General features: G+C 42.4%; 1 protein-coding gene across 1 annotated transcript; it reads left to right on the top strand.

The window, feature by feature from the left end:
• Positions 1-5,626: 5,626 nt before the first annotated feature.
• LOC308579986 (ovomucoid-like) lies at positions 5,627-16,535 on the top strand (the record flags this gene model as incomplete). The annotated part of the gene is made up of 11 exons (XM_081181096.1): positions 5,627-5,825; positions 7,185-7,210; positions 8,334-8,458; positions 8,565-8,616; positions 12,780-12,910; positions 13,256-13,301; positions 13,657-13,784; positions 14,068-14,119; positions 14,663-14,790; positions 15,334-15,394; positions 16,398-16,535. 11 exons carry the CDS (start codon positions 5,627-5,629, stop codon positions 16,404-16,406), a joined length of 957 nt encoding a protein of 318 aa, XP_081037222.1. The 3' UTR covers positions 16,407-16,535.
• Positions 16,536-17,204: the final 669 nt, after the last annotated feature.

Here is a 17,204-nt window from a genome sequence, read left to right as displayed (position 1 = left end):
CTGGGTAGGTGCCAGGTGTGTTCTCTGAAAGATGTGACAGTGTAATTTGTGGGGGAGATACATAGGCTGTTGCAATGCTGGTTTGGGTACATTTGAAATTCAGCTCAGCCTTAGCAATTGTGAAGGAAGGTACTGATCCTTTTCACTAGTTGGGACTCGTGAGTTGAGTGAATGGGTGAATGGGAAGGTGAATGAATAGGTATGTGCACCAGCTAGCCCTGCATTGGGGTATGTGCCCCATTTGCCCAGCCCCTCACAGACATCTGCAAAGAGGAAATTGTTGCTTCTATATACGCACAAAGTCTTCCATGCCATCAGGAACTGCTAGCTGTCAAAGTTGCCAATCAAACAGAAGCCTCTGAGCACATTATTTTCTTAATGGTATGTTTACTTATAAAAGTTACCGTCTAACCTTTCCACTAGAAAAGCTCCCCAATTTGTGCAGCTATACACAGTGGGGGAGCTTCATGCTCTGGCACCGGGGGGTCAGAAAGCAGGCGGGGCTGGGGCGCATCCTGGGGTGGGGTGCACTGCCCGCAGGGGCGGGGCATGCGTCCTGGGGGCAGGTGCGCTGCCTGTGGGGGCGTGGCACCCAGCGAGGGCGGGGGGACAGCCGCAATGGCAGCACGATCCTGGTGGGGATCCTGGTGCCAGGATCGTGCTGCCGGGGGTGGTGGGCTCCCCCCGCACTCCTCTTCCTCCGTCAGTGGCTATACACACCAACACTTCACCTTTGCAGATGTTCACACCAATGCAGAGATGTCTGGGCTAGTCAGCATAGTCCCCCCCCAGCCCCAATGTATTAACAATGCTAGCTAGTTAATTAATTAATTTATATACTGCTGTATATTTCAATGGAAATCTCTTCTGAAATGAGCTGATAAGCTGCTAATATTTACTAATATTCAGATCAGGTTAATTTCTGTATTTTCTGGGACTTTATTCTTAGAATAAGCCTGAAGGCCATCAGTTGATCATCACTGATCTTGATAACAATTGTTCAATCAGACTTCCGGGTTAGCGCCTCCGGCAATGGCGGATTTCCTCTGATCGGGAGGAATCCGCTTCATGGAAATTAGGGTCTGGACCGCCACGGCGAGGCGGAGACCCATCAAAAACCACAGGCAGGAGAAGCCTGTGGACGTGGGATTCGGCAGGCACCTTTTGCGCCTCCCCTACTCGCGGGGAAACCCGGCTTTGGGGATCCGGAGCGACGTGGGGTGAGCGGCGCAGTGCTTCGAATCGACTGCTCTTTTCACGGAGTGAAGCCGCATTGCTGTTGCCAGAGAGCACTGACTTTTTCCTGTGGACAATTGGACTTTAAACAACTACCCGTGAGTAGAACGGAAAATTGGACTATGAAACATCTTAATTTGGCACCGAAGCGGGAAGGTTCTAAACAGGAAGTCCGCCTTCCGCTTTTGTAAATAGATTGAAGCAAAGACATTGCAAGCTAAAGTCTGGAAAGTCTTTTGTAAAGGATTAAATCTTCATCGGCTAAAACTACTAACCCCCCCCCCCTTGGAAGCAGGAGAAGGGGGGGGGGATTTTAGATTGTTCAAGCCTGCAGGAGAGAGAGTAAAGAAAGATAAATTTCCACCGCTTTGAACCTGGGCACGGGTTGCTAGGAAGACAGACGTTTTGGGAAAGTTCATTGACATGTGAATAAAACGTTTGTTGACAGATAGTTAAAAAAGAGAAACATATTGATTCCAATGTTTCCTTTTGCATTTAAAAGGAACAAAATATTTGAAAAACGAAAGTAGTTTTGTTGCTGGATCTGCTTTTAAAAGGACGGATACAAATAGAAATTGTTTCCCCTAGAGGGAGCTTTTGAAACTGTTGTTGGAGTCGATCTGAGGAATTCTCCAGCTGTAGAGATTAAAGATCGTGAGAACCAGACATTGACCTTGAACAAGAATGTGCCCAGAAGAAGCCTTAGTGATTGCTTTTTGCAAGTGCTTTATTGGAACAGCTACATGAGAAGATGGATTTGATGACTGTTGCAGTTAATAATTTTGGACAAACAGTGAATACCTATATAGAAACCTCTCAGGAACCGACCCAGGAATCTGCTTTGACAGGGCAAGTTGTGCAGAAGACAAAGGAGGAGGTTGCTGTTGAACCTCAAGTAATACAAGTGGAGAGAGCCTTGCAGGAACATAAGCTGTTGTTTTTGATGACCGAACCTGGAGAAAGTCAGATTTGGAGAGATGGAGTCTCGTTTGGATTGGAGATGGGGAATTGGATAGATCCTCCTATGCAGGGCTGTTCTGGCTTCTGGGATCTGGGATCTGGTTCTGCGCCAGGGGGAGTCTGGAGTTGTCAGGGCCTTTAACTTTGGAGGGACTTTGAAACATGCATTGAAATACCTTTTGGATTTTAGTGCTGACTATGGAGAATGGGCTGACCTGTCGAGAAGGGATAAAGACATTGTTAGGTTGGAGTCTCCCCGAGATCTACTCCTCAGCGATAAAGGAAGGAAATTAAGAACAAGATCAGCAGAAGACAAAGTAAAGTGCAGGTATAAATATGAAGAAGTTCTGCAGAAGGGACATGGAAAAGAGTTAAGAGCCTCGGATAGAAGATCACCAGGTTGATGGACTAAATGGAATGGATAGAAAGGACTGACAGAACCCAAGACCAGGAAGAAGAGACGGTGGATGAAGATTGGAAGAAAGTTTAAAAATTCATTTAGAGAAATATTGTAAAATTAATGAGTGTTAGAAAAAATGTTGGAATGAAACTATTTGGCTTTAGTAGAAATGCTATAAGGAGTTATGTACAAATAAGTTTTAGGGCTTTTTATGGTAAGATAAGGTTAAAATAAATTAAGACAATTTAATGACAGAGCATAGTGAAAGATGAAAAGGATTTGCTGAGATAATTAATAACTAGAATACAAAAAAGGGAGGTGTGAGGAGGTCGATGAAACAAGATAACGAAAGATAAATATTTGGGAATATTGGATTTGTTTTTAATTTTTTGTTCACTTTTGTTTTTGGTTTTGATGTATTGTGTGTTTTGTTCTCTTCTTTCTTTTTATTGACTTGTATTGTTTAATTTCTTTTTCCCCCTTTCTTTTCTTTTTCTTTTTCTCTCTGTAATTTTAAATTCTCAATAAATATCATTTAAAAAAACACAAAAAAAAACCAATTGTTCAATCATTCCATCTCTTCTGGGCCAGCACAATAAAAAGAACACTACATTGCCAAGACTAAGCGGCAACTGTTGTAAATCCCTATAACGTACAAAATATGGCCTATGACGCCAACTTCCCCTGTTTTTTAGTGGAGCTGGTTGGGAAAGGAGTAACCTTGTAACCTGGTTGGGAAAGAAGCAAACCCTAGCATACCATTTCTGGTTTATAATGTCAGTGAAGCATGGGAAGGTGATTTCAAAATGCTGAGAATCTGACCTTTGTATTGTTACGTGCACTGGATCCATGGCACTTGCTGAAAGCGCAGCTTTTTGGTGGGGATGGGGTGATGGAAAGAAAGATACCAGGCACATTCTAATTCAACATTCCAGTACAAAACAAGCAGCATTAGAGATATACCAAATATTCTATGAATAATATGTCTTGAGGTTTGGGGGACAGGGGGAGAAGCTGCATTAGGGGACTATCAGAGGAGGTGAGCCATCAGTCACTTTGTGGAGGATGAAAGGAAGCCAACAGAAGAACACCAGAAGATTCTACTGGATCAGGCTATGTGCCCATCTAGCCTGTTCCCAAAGTGGCCAGCCAGAAGCCTATGCAAGCAGGACCTACATGCAACAGAATTCTCCCCACTTGTGGTTTTTAGCAACCCATTTTCAGGAGCACACTGACTCTTTATAGTGGAGGTAGAACGTAACCATCATAGCTAATAACCATTGATAACCTTATCCTCCATGAATTTGTTTCATCCTCTTAAAGTCACCCATATTGTTGGCCACCACTACCTCTTGGGGGAGTGAATTTAGCTGAACTATGCACGGTGTGAAGTCATAGTGCCCTTTGTCTGTCTTGTATCTTCAAACATTCAGTTTTATAAGAAAGGAAAACTTTCTCTGTCAGCTTTCTCAAAACTAAAAAGCCCCAAATGTTGTAATCTTTCCTCATGGGGAACTTGCTCCAGCTTTTTGATCATGGGTATGCAAACTAAGGCCCGGGGGCCAGATCCGACCCAATCACTTTCTAAATCCAGTCCACAGACGGTCCGGGAATCAGTGTTTTTTCTACATGAGTAGAATGTATGCTTTTATTAAAAATGCATCTCTGGGTTATTTGTGGGGCATAGGAATTCGTTCATTTCCCCCCAAAAAAATATAGTCCGGCCCTCCACAAGGTCTGAGGGACAGTGGACCAGCCCCCTGCTGAAAAAGTTTGCTGGCCCCTGTTCTTGATCATTCAAAGAGACAGCTGCCCCCTGACAGCTCTTTGGCATAAGTTGAGAAGATAGTCAAAAAGATAGTTGAGTTTAGAGCCAGATTTAGGCACAACAGTACTAAATTGGATGCAATATCAATCAAATGGGGCAATTTCAAAGCTGTAGTTAAATTGTTAATTTACTGTTACCAAAAGACAACTCAAGTTGATGATAACTACATATTCCTGATGTTGAATCCAAAGAGCTGTGAGATGAAGGGAAATAGCCACTACTCCTGTTCTGCAAGCTCATTTGCACAAATGTTTGCACAGAGCTATAAAATATATTGCAGTTCATGAGTCACAACCTCTTCTGCAAGCAGGAAAACATGCCTGGTTTCATTATATTTTTTTATTGCATAACTCTCTAGCACTGGCAGTGGTGGGTCTCAAATTTTAGTGGCACTCTGTGCGATGCCAAGATTTGGTGCCCCCCCACCTCTTGCCTTCCATTCTCCATCATAGTTGTCCCATACACACACCAGAACCCCTGAGACTGGTGCAAATCAGTTACACTCCCCTAAATCTGCCTCTGGCAAAGGCTTCCTCAACCTTCCACTCAGCTTGCTTAATTTTTCAACTGTACATGCTCAATCTGTCCTCTGAAATCAACAGGGATTAAAAGTTCATTGGTTGGATCATGCCCAATAACTTTAAGAGCACTAAGATGCTAACTTGCAAGCAAAACAAAAATCCTTCTAAGTTTTTCAGAAGTTACAGTACAACCCTATTCATGGCTATACAGAAGTTGAGACTGGTTGAATTCAGTGTGCCTCGTAGGATTTAAGCCTTAGTAACATTTGTAGGGCGGGGGGTGGGGTGCATGTATCAGAAAGGAGATTCCTCACAAAAAAAGGTCAATTTTGAATAGATTAGGTGAAAACAAGTGCCCCAATCAGAAAAATATAGTGGATTTCTATAAACCTTTGCAGCCAGATCTCAGCCCTGATGTGAGAAAATCTGTGAGTGCCCAGCTCCTGAGAATAGAAGCATTATGGAGTGCTATTATTAAACCATGATAAAAAAAATGACCATTGTCAGAAACCTATCAAAGTGATGAGAGTCAGAAGTGATTATCCAGTTGCCAGTGTGATTGATGTGAAAAAGCTTGTGGGTTTTTTTTAAAAAAAAAGACTAAATGTTATTCAAAAAATGTAATTAGCATTTCCGTTCTCACTGGGAGGGATTTTCCCTTATCTATTCTTAATACGTCACATGAAATGTGGTCTTTGGAAATCATACTCTTATCATGATGAAGGATGTGCCCAGAAGAATATATATATGCCAGAACTTTGCAGAGTTTCATGTGTTCATTGTCTGGGTTTAGTACTAACCGACAGTGTACATACCACTATGAAGACGACACACGCCTTCACCCTCTTCAGCTTCCTTGCATTTTGCTTCTTCTTCTCAGGTGAGTAGCCTTTAATTCTATTCCCTGATGGTTGCGGTACCTTCTGGCCTCTTTTTATTAGCTCAGGGCCATCGATTCCATTAGATACATTTCTGTGTAGCTTTAGACCAAGAGGTGACCTGCCAGACCCTCAAGGCTTTTAGAACTCTGAGCACAAGTAGCAGGTTTGGGGACATAGCCCTAGAGAGCCGGGAGCACCTGCAGCTACAATTGTGATTTGCAGAAAGGTCTCCTCCTGCTGTTAATGGCTGGGCACTCCTGACACTTTGAACAATCTGTGGGAGGAGAGGGGCAATTAAAGGAGTTCCTCTGAGCTCAGGTACTGTGACATGTGGGCTGGCGTTCAAGAAAAGTTATTTAGACATTTTGCAGGTTCTATCTGAAAAAGCTCACTTCCCTTCCACCTTCTCTGAGCCCATCAATTTCTATCATTCACCTGCCCTCCCCCCCATCCCCATGAGGGAATGAAATGCATCATCCTTCAGAAAATGGTCAGGAATAGGATGTTGATTTGCATTTGCTGGTTTATATGTATAGATGCACATTTAGCAATAAGAACTTAATGTGCCTATTTCAGTGGGAAGACAATGCATTGTATCATTTCAGGGAAGGCTGTGACCAGGTGATAGGTGTGCCTGCTCAATTTCCTCCCCAGCTGCTAAGCATTGATGGGCAACGCAAAGGCCTTTACTCTCCCTTCTTTATCATCAGTTCAGTCCTGAACCAGACAGCACTTTGACAAAAAGACTGTTTCTAACACAAGGCTATGGCAGCCCTTCACATACAGGGCTGTCTTCCTTGCTAGATTCCTCAAGAAGAAGGAAAAGCCTTTCATTGAGAAAGGCGATAACAAGTTCTCCTTTGGGGGACTACAAATCCCATGATGTCTAGTGGGAAATGAGTCACAATTTGTTATTTCCAAACTATAGGGAAGCTGTAGGGGTAACCCCAGATGAATGGTAGGAAAATGGGACAAGGATGGGTCCTACACAGCCTCTCTGCAGTTTGAACTTACATTCTGTGTATCATTTCCCACCACACATGATGGGACTAGTAGCAAGCAGCAATGAGCACAAGCTCAGCTTGCACTTCCCCATTGTCAATCACTGAATGAAGTGCACGAGATTCCCTTATATAACATGTTTGATCTACCAAAGTTAATCAATTATTGAAATATTGACAGCAGGGGCTATAAAATAAGCAGAGAGAGAGAAAAAAAAAATGAATTCCACACATCCCTTATGTACTGCAGCAAATGTACCTTTGGATCTATGGATCTATGAATCTAGTTTTTTGAGCTAATGCCTATAACTCCATTTTATATAGAAATATGTTACATGAACTGTATTTCCATTCTAGGGATTTCTGGTGATCATGGACAGAAGGTTAGTGCCAACCATTTTTTAAATTAAGGTTCATATTTGCTCAAAGCTCATTTAGGAAGCCCTTGGAGACTACTGACCCTTCCTCTTCTGTTCTTTCATATGCACACAGATCCTGATCCCATCTAACAATGGGCTGCTTTGCATATTCTAGTCCTAATCAGACTGTTGGTGATGACACCAATAATTAAACATTATTTTGGAAAAGCAAAAGAAAGGAACAGGGAAGCTAGATTCATTCCCGCACCTCCCCCCCCCAACCCCGCTGTTAATGCTTAGGCCAATGATTTGGTCTGAGTTACTGGCAGTAATACTTCTGCTGCCCACAATGTTCTGGAAGACAGCTCACCTGGGCATTTTGTGCTCCACTGCTTTCTTTTCCTTAGGGAGCACAAGAGGTTACTGCTAGACACCTGCTTACCATTCTGTGACTGTTTCTTGAACCTCTTTGTAAAGGTAAAGGTAAAGGGACCCCTGACAGTTAGGTCCAGTCACGGACGACTCTGGGGTTGCGGCGCTCATCTTGCTTTATTGGCCAAGGGAGTCGGCGTACAGCTTCTGGGTCATGTGGCCAGCATGACTAAGCCACTTCTGGCAAACCAGAGCAGCACACAGAAACGCCGTTTACCTTCCCGCCGGAGTGGTACCTATTTATCTACTTGCACTTTGACATGCTTTCAAACTGCTAGGTTTGCAGGAGCTGGGACTGAGCAACGGGAGCTCACCCCATCGCGGGGATTCGAACCGCCGCCCTTCTGATCGGCAAGTCCTAGGCTCTGTGGTTTAACCCACAGTGCCACCCACGTCCCTTTCCTGGCTCAGTAGATTTACCCTAATTAAATTGGGGTCTGCAACTTTAGACCGCTTCTGAAACACTCCAGGGGCCTTGCTCATTTGCACACTCACCATTGGCTTGCTCTTTTATGCTCACTCTTTTGACAGCAATGAACCATCTTTCCATGCTCGAAAAGGAGAGGTTGCACAATATTTTAAGGGGAAGATGAAGATGTGTACAACAACAGGCTGTGCTGGTTTGCAGGAAGGTTTCACAGCAGAGGAATAGACATACTGAAATATAATAAACATATTTATCAATGTGAAATAATACTTATAATGCCTTCGGCAGGATGAATGCATCGAGTTTCCCAAACCAGAGAAAGGTGGCCAGATTTTCTGCACAGATGATTATAAACCTGTCTGTGGCACTAATGGTGTGACTTACCCTAACAGATGCGCACTCTGCGCAGACCAGTGAGTAAATTTTCACACAGCTGTTTCTACCATTTCTTTGATGAAACATGTCATTTGATTCATTTTTAAATTTTATTTTTATATAACAGTGCCAATTTATTTTTAGGGCAGCGGGAGTTCACGTTCATATAAAACATGATGGAGAATGTGAAGGAAAGGTAATCACTAGTAATAGGTTACTTTTTAACAGCAGTGATACTGTTGCAATAAAGAACACAGGACTGTATATTTCTCCAACCTGTGTGCAAAACTGCAATCTGTGGAGAACTGGAATCCCATATTATCTCAGTCATGTGCTTAAAAACAAAATCCCACCCTGCCATCACATTTTATCTGTTCCCGCATGGCCAGCAATTTTAGGCAAATGCTCCCCTCTGCTCTGTATTACAGCCATTGGGTGCCTTGAGCCCCTTTCTCTCCTGTTCCTGGTGTTCCTCCCTTTTGCAGCTTCCAAATCATGGCTGCATCTGCATTGTGTTCCATGTATGTGCATTGTTTCAGCCATATGTTTGAGAAGGAGATATTCCATACGTCACACCTTTGATTCCAAAGACAGGACCCTGCTGAACTGTGCAGAATTTAATGGGCTTGGGAAACTCGCTGCATTCTGCAGCAACAAATTAAATGTTCCAAGTTAAGTGACTGAATAACTGAAAGAGGACTACATATTGTGTTTAATTCCTTTGATGGTTACGTAAATTACTTTGGCAAGGACCGAGCTTCATCATAGTCTGTACTGTTAGTTCCAGATATTTGTTTGTGATAAGGAAAAGTAGCAGATTGTTGTTCCGGTTTCCGTCACATCTTGCAAATTCAGAAGTAGGCAGGATGCACACAGCCTAGAAAATGGCCATTTCTGCACCAAGAAGCGTTTGTTAAAGGGACCTGAAACACAGCCAGCTTTCAAATGACAAAACCTTGGGAAAGGTTCTTGGAAGCTTGGGGTTGGGGTGGGCTGCTTCCTTGCCATCTTGGGACTGTAACCAGATGCAGATTGCATAGCTCTCCAGAAGCCAACTCCCCCCCCCCCACGCCCCTTACCTGGCTCTGTTTACCATCCAGCCTGGCGAAAAGTTCTGGACAACTTGAAAGCTCGCACATTTTTGTGGCATTTTGGTGCTGCCTTAACATGGGCTTTGGCGGTGTTCTTATGAGCCAAGATAGCTACCCTTATTTTTGATGCCAAGACAGTCTAAGACAGCCCTTCTAGCCTACATGCCGACACACAACAACACTATCTCCTTTCCTCCACTGAGTCCCAGCGAGTCTGCTGAAATCCTGAGCAGGTGTCAGCAGGCTGTTTTGGGATGGAGAAAGGAAAAGAAGTTGAGGCTTACTCCAGTTCAATTGGAGGTAACTGTGGGTGGATAAATCTGATTTGGATGAAGGGGACAACTGGAGTTGCATGTGGGCGCACCCCACCCCTGTAAAAGATTGGGTGTTCTTCAGGTCCTCTGTACTCCTGTACTAGAAGTACAGTATAGGTTTTCTGTTGCTACCTACCAGGGACGCTTTCACAGTAGATTTCTTGCATCAACAGCAGCTTGGACTACCTTAGAGCTCCCTTTCAGACCTATGATTCCAGGATTTGATGACTTAATTCCATGTGCTGCTTTGCTTCAAAAAACAGATGAAATAGGCATGTCCTCTTGTATTGATATAACTTGTATAAAGCACCACAGTACAAACTTCTGGCAATGAATGGATATTTTCAGAATATTTTCTGTTTGCTCTTTCTTATGGAATGCTATCATGAGCTTCATTTAAATAGTAGCACTTTAAAAAAAATATCCAAGGGTTTTTTGAGTTCCAACCAACTAAATATGAGATCAAGAAAAGGATGAGGAAAGTATCTGGCACTTTCCATAACAGCAGTCAGTGGATAAGTTGTTCTTCCTTCGAAGCAATATACTAATATCAGTAGTGCATGTACAATTTTCTTTCTTTACATGTATCATTGATATTAGTATCCTGAATTAATATTTGGGTTTGTTAATAGTATTTTGAATGGCATGCTGCTTTGTTAATGTATTACTGGGTGACTGACAATGGCCTTTGGCTGAGGAATAAAGATGTGTTATTTGTAAAGATTGCGTTCAATCACTAAGTGCTTTGCTACTATTTCCTTAGCCGGATGTCTGCAGTAAGTTCCCCCAACAAGAGAAGGGCAAACCAACTCTGTGTACCAAAGAATACCGTCCCGTCTGTGGTACCAATGGCGTCACTTATGCAAACTTATGTCTCTTCTGTGCAGCAAAGAGGTCAGTGACTTTCCCAACTTTTTGTCAGGTGCTGAAATGACAGGTTCTCCAATATGGAGCATGTATTGTAGGCATAATGCCACAGGCTCATTCCATGCACAAATATTCTGAGCACATGAGATACTTACCATCTGTAATGAATATAGGGGTTGCTCGTGCGTAAGTTACCGCCACTCCTGGCTATGTTGCCTTGTTAAACCTTTTCTGTCTGGACAGCCCTTCACTTCGTGGCTGCCTCAGTCGCTAGCAGAATCCATCAGTGGGCGTTTCTTAAACCTTTTCCAGCATAAAAGCTGTTTGACGCCAAGTCTCCTCCTACTCTCCCTGCGCAGAAGTCTTCTGCGCAGGGAGGGTGTGGGTAGCGGAGGACCCGTGCTCTCCCCGCTGGTGTCTGGTGAAGAGTCCTGGAGCCCTCTCGCCGATTCCCCCATCTGCCCCCCTTTATCCCTGGTGTTGCGCTGATTTCCTTCCCCAGCTAACGAGCTGCCTCTCTCCCTGCTGGGTCCCTCTCCAGCATCACTTGGGAGCCTTCCCTCCGCCTCTGGCTGCAATGTCAGTTCCCTGGCACCATCCTATCTGTGGAGTTACCTATCCAAACAAGTGGGTTTTCTGGGCAGCAATGAGGCCAGTAAATTTTTCAATCGATGGAGCTCTAATGGCAGATCTCTCATTGTGTGCTGGGCATACAGTGCTGCAAGCTCCTTCCATGCATGAACATTATGAGGGTTTTTGTTATGGGCTGGTGGCTCTAAGCATTTGTTTGTTTGTTTGTTTGTTTGTTTGTTTGTTTTAGGGACAGTGAAGTTCCTCTTGACATAAAACATGAAGGAGAATGTAAGGTAAAGATGAATTCTGGATTTACAGATCATTGGGCAGGATTCACTTAATGAACCTTGTCAGCTTGTGCAACAGTATTCCCTCCCCCCTCCTCTTGCGCCCCCTTAAATTGGCTCCACAGAGGGTTGGGAGAACCCCAAGAATAGCATGCGGGGGAAACAAGGGGGGATGATTCCATTTGGCAGACTTGCACAGACAGAACGTTCATAATAGTGCAGCGTTGAATGCCGCCCAAAGGTTTTAAATACTCTTAATTGTGCTATTATTACCTACTCAAGTGCCATACGGTAAGCTTCTGTTATTGTGGAGGGGGGAGGGAATATTCCATTCTCCAATTTCTTTTATTTCTTATCCGGTATTGTTTTAATCTATGCTGACACTTCCAACCTCCTTTAAATAAAATTCTTTTCCTGACCTTGGCTTTCTTCTGGCACTGTTTTCTATATACCTCTGGATTGACCCCCTCTTTCACTTGGGTCAGCAACTGACTGTTTGACTAAACAAAGTTCTTCCAGTTAGTTTTTACACAGCTGCAGAGCTTGCGTTAATTTAATTAATATAAAAAGTCATTAATACCGTTGTTCAAAGTTTAGCCACACTAACCAGATATCTAAACACGTCTATGTTCTGTGGAAGTTCTGCCGCCAGGTCAACCCAAATATCAGGCTTTCTCACTGGCGGGAAGGAACGCTGTTACCCACGCCCATGGTCTCCTTCCCAAACCTCTTGGTCCGCTTTTGGGATACCTTTTCCATGCCACAGCAAATTCTTCTAGGTTCTGGAAGCCCTCCTGAACCTTCTGAGGGGTTCTGAAGCCTTACAACCCCCATTTTCACCCCTTCAGTAAGTGTGCATCTCGTGGAGCCCAAGAAACGTGCATCCGGAGTCAAACTGTGGCAAACCCGGAAGCCTTAGAGTTGGCCTTAGAGCTCAAAACCCTCAGTATCTGGCACTTTCCATAATAGCAGTCAGTGGATACGTTGTTCTTCCTTCAAAGCAATATACTAATATCAGTAGTGCATGTACAATTTTCTTTCTTTACATGTATTGTTGATATTAGTATACTGAATTAATATTTGGGTTTGTTAATAGTATTTTGAATGGCATGCTGCTTTGTTATTGTACTACTGGGTGATTGACAATGGCCTCTGGCTGAGGAATAAAGATGTGTTATTTGTAAAGATTGCGTTCAATCACTATGTGCTTTGCTACTATTTCCTTAGCCGGATGTCTGCAGTAAGTTCCCCCAACAAGAGAACGGCAAACCAACTGTGTGTACCAAGGAATACCGTCCTGTCTGTGGTACCAATGGCGTCACTTATGCAAACTTATGTCTCTTCTGTGCAGCAAAGAGGTCAGTGACTTTCCCAACTTTTTGTCAGGTTCTGAAATGACAGATCCTCCAATGTGGAGCATGTATTGTAGGCATAATGCCACAGGCTCATTCCATGCACAAATATTCTGAGCACATGAGATACTTACCATCCTATCTGTGGAGTTACCTATCCAAACAAGTGGGTTTTCTGGGCAGCAATGAGGCCAGTAAATGTTTCACTCAATGGAGCTCTAATGGCAGATCTCTCATTGTGTGCTGGGCATACAGTGCTGCAAGCCACTTCCATGCATAAACATTACGAGGGTTTTTGTTATGGGCTGGTGGCTCTAAACATTTGTTTGTTTGTATGTTTGTTTGTTTTAGGGACAGTGAAGTTCCTCTTGACATAAAGCATGAAGGAGAATGTAAGGTAAAGATGAATTCTGGATTTACGGATCATTGGGCAGGATTCACTTAATGAACCTTGTCAGCTTGTGCAACAGTATTCCCTCCCCCCTCCTCTTGCACCCCCTTAAATTGGCTCCACAGAGGGTTGGGAGAACCCCAAGAATAGCATGTGGGGGAAACAAGGGGGGATGATTCCATTTGGCAGACTTGCACAGACAGAACGTTCATAATAGTGCAGCGCTGAATGCCGCTCAAAGGTTTTAAATACTCTTAATTGTGCTATTATTAATTACTCAAGTGCCATACAGGTATTTAGACAGATTTTATACTGGGAACATGAGCAAAGGCCACCTCCAACAGTATGCATTCTTTCACAGGATGTGTGCAGTAAATTCCCAGAGCCACCTAAGGGCCAGGCTCCTAAATGTACATTGGAATGGAAACCTGTTTGTGGCAGTGACGGTCAGACATATGGCAACTTGTGTGCATTTTGCCATGCGAGAAGGTGAGTAGATCAAATAAAGGTCCTTCTGTAACAAAAAGTGGCCTGCGGGTTAGTGGAATCATTTTTCTAGTTCAAACTATGTACGAAATATGTATGAAATACATACAAAATATGTACAAAACATGTAAGAAATTCAATTTTACATTAGAACTCTCAGAAGGAGGAGGGAGTTAACCCCTGGATGCATCTGAGAAGGATGCAATAAAAACATCCACTGTCAACACAACTGACCAGATCATGTATTTCATGTTGAAGTTCCACAAATTTATCTCATCTTTTTCAGACAAAGTGGAAACACTATCACAATAAGCCACAAGGGTCCGTGTAAGGAAAAGGTAAATCAACTGGCTTTATAATTCTCTGTGGCAGCTTATGCTTTTCTTACTAAACACTTTATGCAAGAGGCTGAATTAGTACAGGAGAATTCAATGGAAATACAACCTTTTCCAAAAGGAAAATAGTAGTGAGAGTCTGGAGAGATCACACAGATGTGCATGATTTTGCAAGTGTGGCCCTGGAGATAAAGTAAGTAAGTATCTCCTTAATCCATTCCCATTTTAGCAAAATAATTTCCTATCCTTTCCACATATGATGCTGGCCATCACCTTCTTTGTAAATCATCATCTTTGGCCAATGCAATTCAGTGTATCAGGTTTATGATATGGAAACGTTTTGTTGTGAAGGGATGGATGTCTTTAGAATGCTCTGTCATGGCTTTGAAAAGCCTTTTTGCTTCTTCATGGAATCTACTTGCTTCCTCACGGAAAATCAGGGGTTTATATTAAAATGTAGAATTCACAAATCTTGTGTTGCACATCATGAACCTTTTCATGTTAATAAGGGATGTTTGAGGAAACATTCTGTATTTGGTTTCACAGGACGAGTGCAGTGACTTCCCAGTCCCACCTAAGGGCAAGCCTGCTATATGCACATATGAATTAGCAGAAGTCTGTGGCAGTGATGGTGTGACATATCCAAACAAGTGTGCATTTTGTGATGCCAAAAGGTGGGTATATTTCTGTTAACCAGTGTATGAAAATATTTTAATGTAAGTCACTTTGAGCTACTTGGTAAAAATAAATAAATATAATAAACAACAACAATAATAAAAACAACAACAACAAGAAAGTAATAAAGCTGTTGTTGGAAAGAAAGCATACAATTTATACATTTCAAAATGCCTAGCTATGAATTTAGTACATGAATATGCTGTTTTTCCTGGAGAAAAAAGGAAGACTTAGATTAATGCAAGCTAAATCACTGGGATTTACTTAAGGGGGAGGTCCTTGGTGCATCTAAGGATGCTCTAGGGAAAATAAGCATGTAGTGTAAAGGCCCTTGGGAAAGGGGGGGGAACAGTATTTGAGTAAATGGGGCTATTTTTCCTCTTAAATTTTTAGACATTTCCTAGAGAAGGATCAAAAGGGAAACGGTTGGAAGATAAGTCCTTGGTACATCTGGGAACAATACACTGCAAACATCTCTTGTCAATATTACTAACTGGACTGTGTAGTCTCCATGCCAAAAAAATTATCACTTTCTTTTTCAGGAAAAGTGGCGGCAAACTAACGATAAAGCATGCAGGGCCCTGTGAGGAACAGGGGCAAAAGGTGAATCCACTTGCTAACATAATTTCCTGATGTGGGATAATGCTCCTCAGTACCCCTTCCAAATAATCTCCTAGGCATTCAAGAAATAAAAGCTTCCCCTCCAAAGAGGGTCTCAAAACACGACAAAATACATATTCACTTATTATGAATAATAAGCCTCAAGGAATTTGGCACATTCTAATCCTTAAAAAAAAGGTATTCAACCATTATTCAGCCTTACATGCCTTCAAGTCATTTGGCTTTGAGTTGTTATCTGAATCCTTAGGACTGAAATGAAAACACCGCTCTTTGCACTATGTCAAAAGCTCAGACAGGTGTTGCCACTTACAAAACACTTACACATTTGCAGATCCTCCAGTTTCTCCAGTTTTTGTGCCAACATAACACATGAACCTTGGTAGGCAATTGCATATAGAATCTTGCCTTACGGTGGTTAAATACCCAGACGATGAGGACGGTGGTCATGAAGCATGCTTTCCCCCTTTTTTCTTTTTTCAGGGGAGGAGCAAGCCTAGACATTGCATGGTCCCACAAACCCTTCAAAGTAATATTATTGTTCACTATAAAGCAGCTAACTACAGCTGAAAATCCAGGACACATATACACTTATTTTGGTCTTTGATTTCCTCTGTTTGTCCCATGACTTCTAAGCACAGGTCTGAGCAGGGGTTGTTAATTTGGTCCTGCTGTTTTCTCTGGGGAAACCTGTGGTTTAACATTGAATTGGAACAAATATCACCCTGCTCAGTCCCATGTCTAGAAGTCACGGGACAAACTGAGGAAATCTCAGACCAAAAAAGAAGTGTGAAGGAGCCCTCAGAGTGTGAGAGAAGAAAAGGAGGGTGAAAGGAAGAGGAAATAAGTGAGCTGAAGGCTCAGTCCCTGTTTTCCAAACTACTATGTATCTGAAATCTCTTAACTTGGAACTGGAGGATAGGATGGGTTTATGTCTGGCCTGACCTCTCTGATATAACAATGCTAACATTTTATTTTATTTTCCCAGGGCGAATGAAAGAAGACTTAGTGGAAAGCAGCAAGAATTACTTTTAAACTGAAGAAAGATACTCTCTGCAAATATCTTTATTTTCTAGTTTAAAGAAAAGTTTTTCCTGATCTGCTAATAGAATAAACTCAAAGCAACTAAATTCTCTGCCTTTGTTTTGTTATCAACACTACCCTGAGAATGAATCATTCCACGAAGTTGTCATTTTTACGCATTCACCATTTACAGGATTTGTTCAAAAATTCTTGGTTCTAACTTTAAAAAAATATATATTTATAAAATATAGCAAAACAGCAGCACCTTTCTTCCATTAGCATTATCCGTTGACTTGAAATCAGAATCAAATACATACTTACAAGATTATCCCTTCAAAATGTCTATTAGAATGGGAACAGCATGATATGTCTATTAGAATGAGAGTCAACCAAGAGACACATTGGGCACTGTTCAAAGACTCCTTCAAAATGATTTTAAAGTCTCATTTAACTTAACAATATATATCTAACAATATCAATATTATCCTGTTCAGAGCAGCACTAGAGTACCATCAATTCCCAAAATACAAGTTACAGCTGAACAAACAATTAATGGCAACAGTAGCTAGAGCAAGTTGAGACTCCTTCAGCCCAGAGCAACAAAGAATTGCTACTCACTCACATAAAATAATACAGCCACTTAACTCTTGGAAGCGGAGGGCAAAGAACTCATAGAATTGTACCTACCATTTCACCATGCTCTCACCATGAGGTCACAAATAAAAAACGGGAGGAATTTCAGAATGGATGCATCCTCTGTGAATCCCACTCT

Source organism: Podarcis bocagei (genome assembly GCF_964188305.1).
Source record: "Podarcis bocagei genome assembly, chromosome: 2".
Classification (NCBI taxonomy): Eukaryota; Metazoa; Chordata; class Lepidosauria; order Squamata; family Lacertidae; genus Podarcis; species Podarcis bocagei.
The sequence above is the reverse complement of the archived record's forward strand: the minus strand, read 5'-3'. Positions and strand labels throughout refer to the sequence as shown.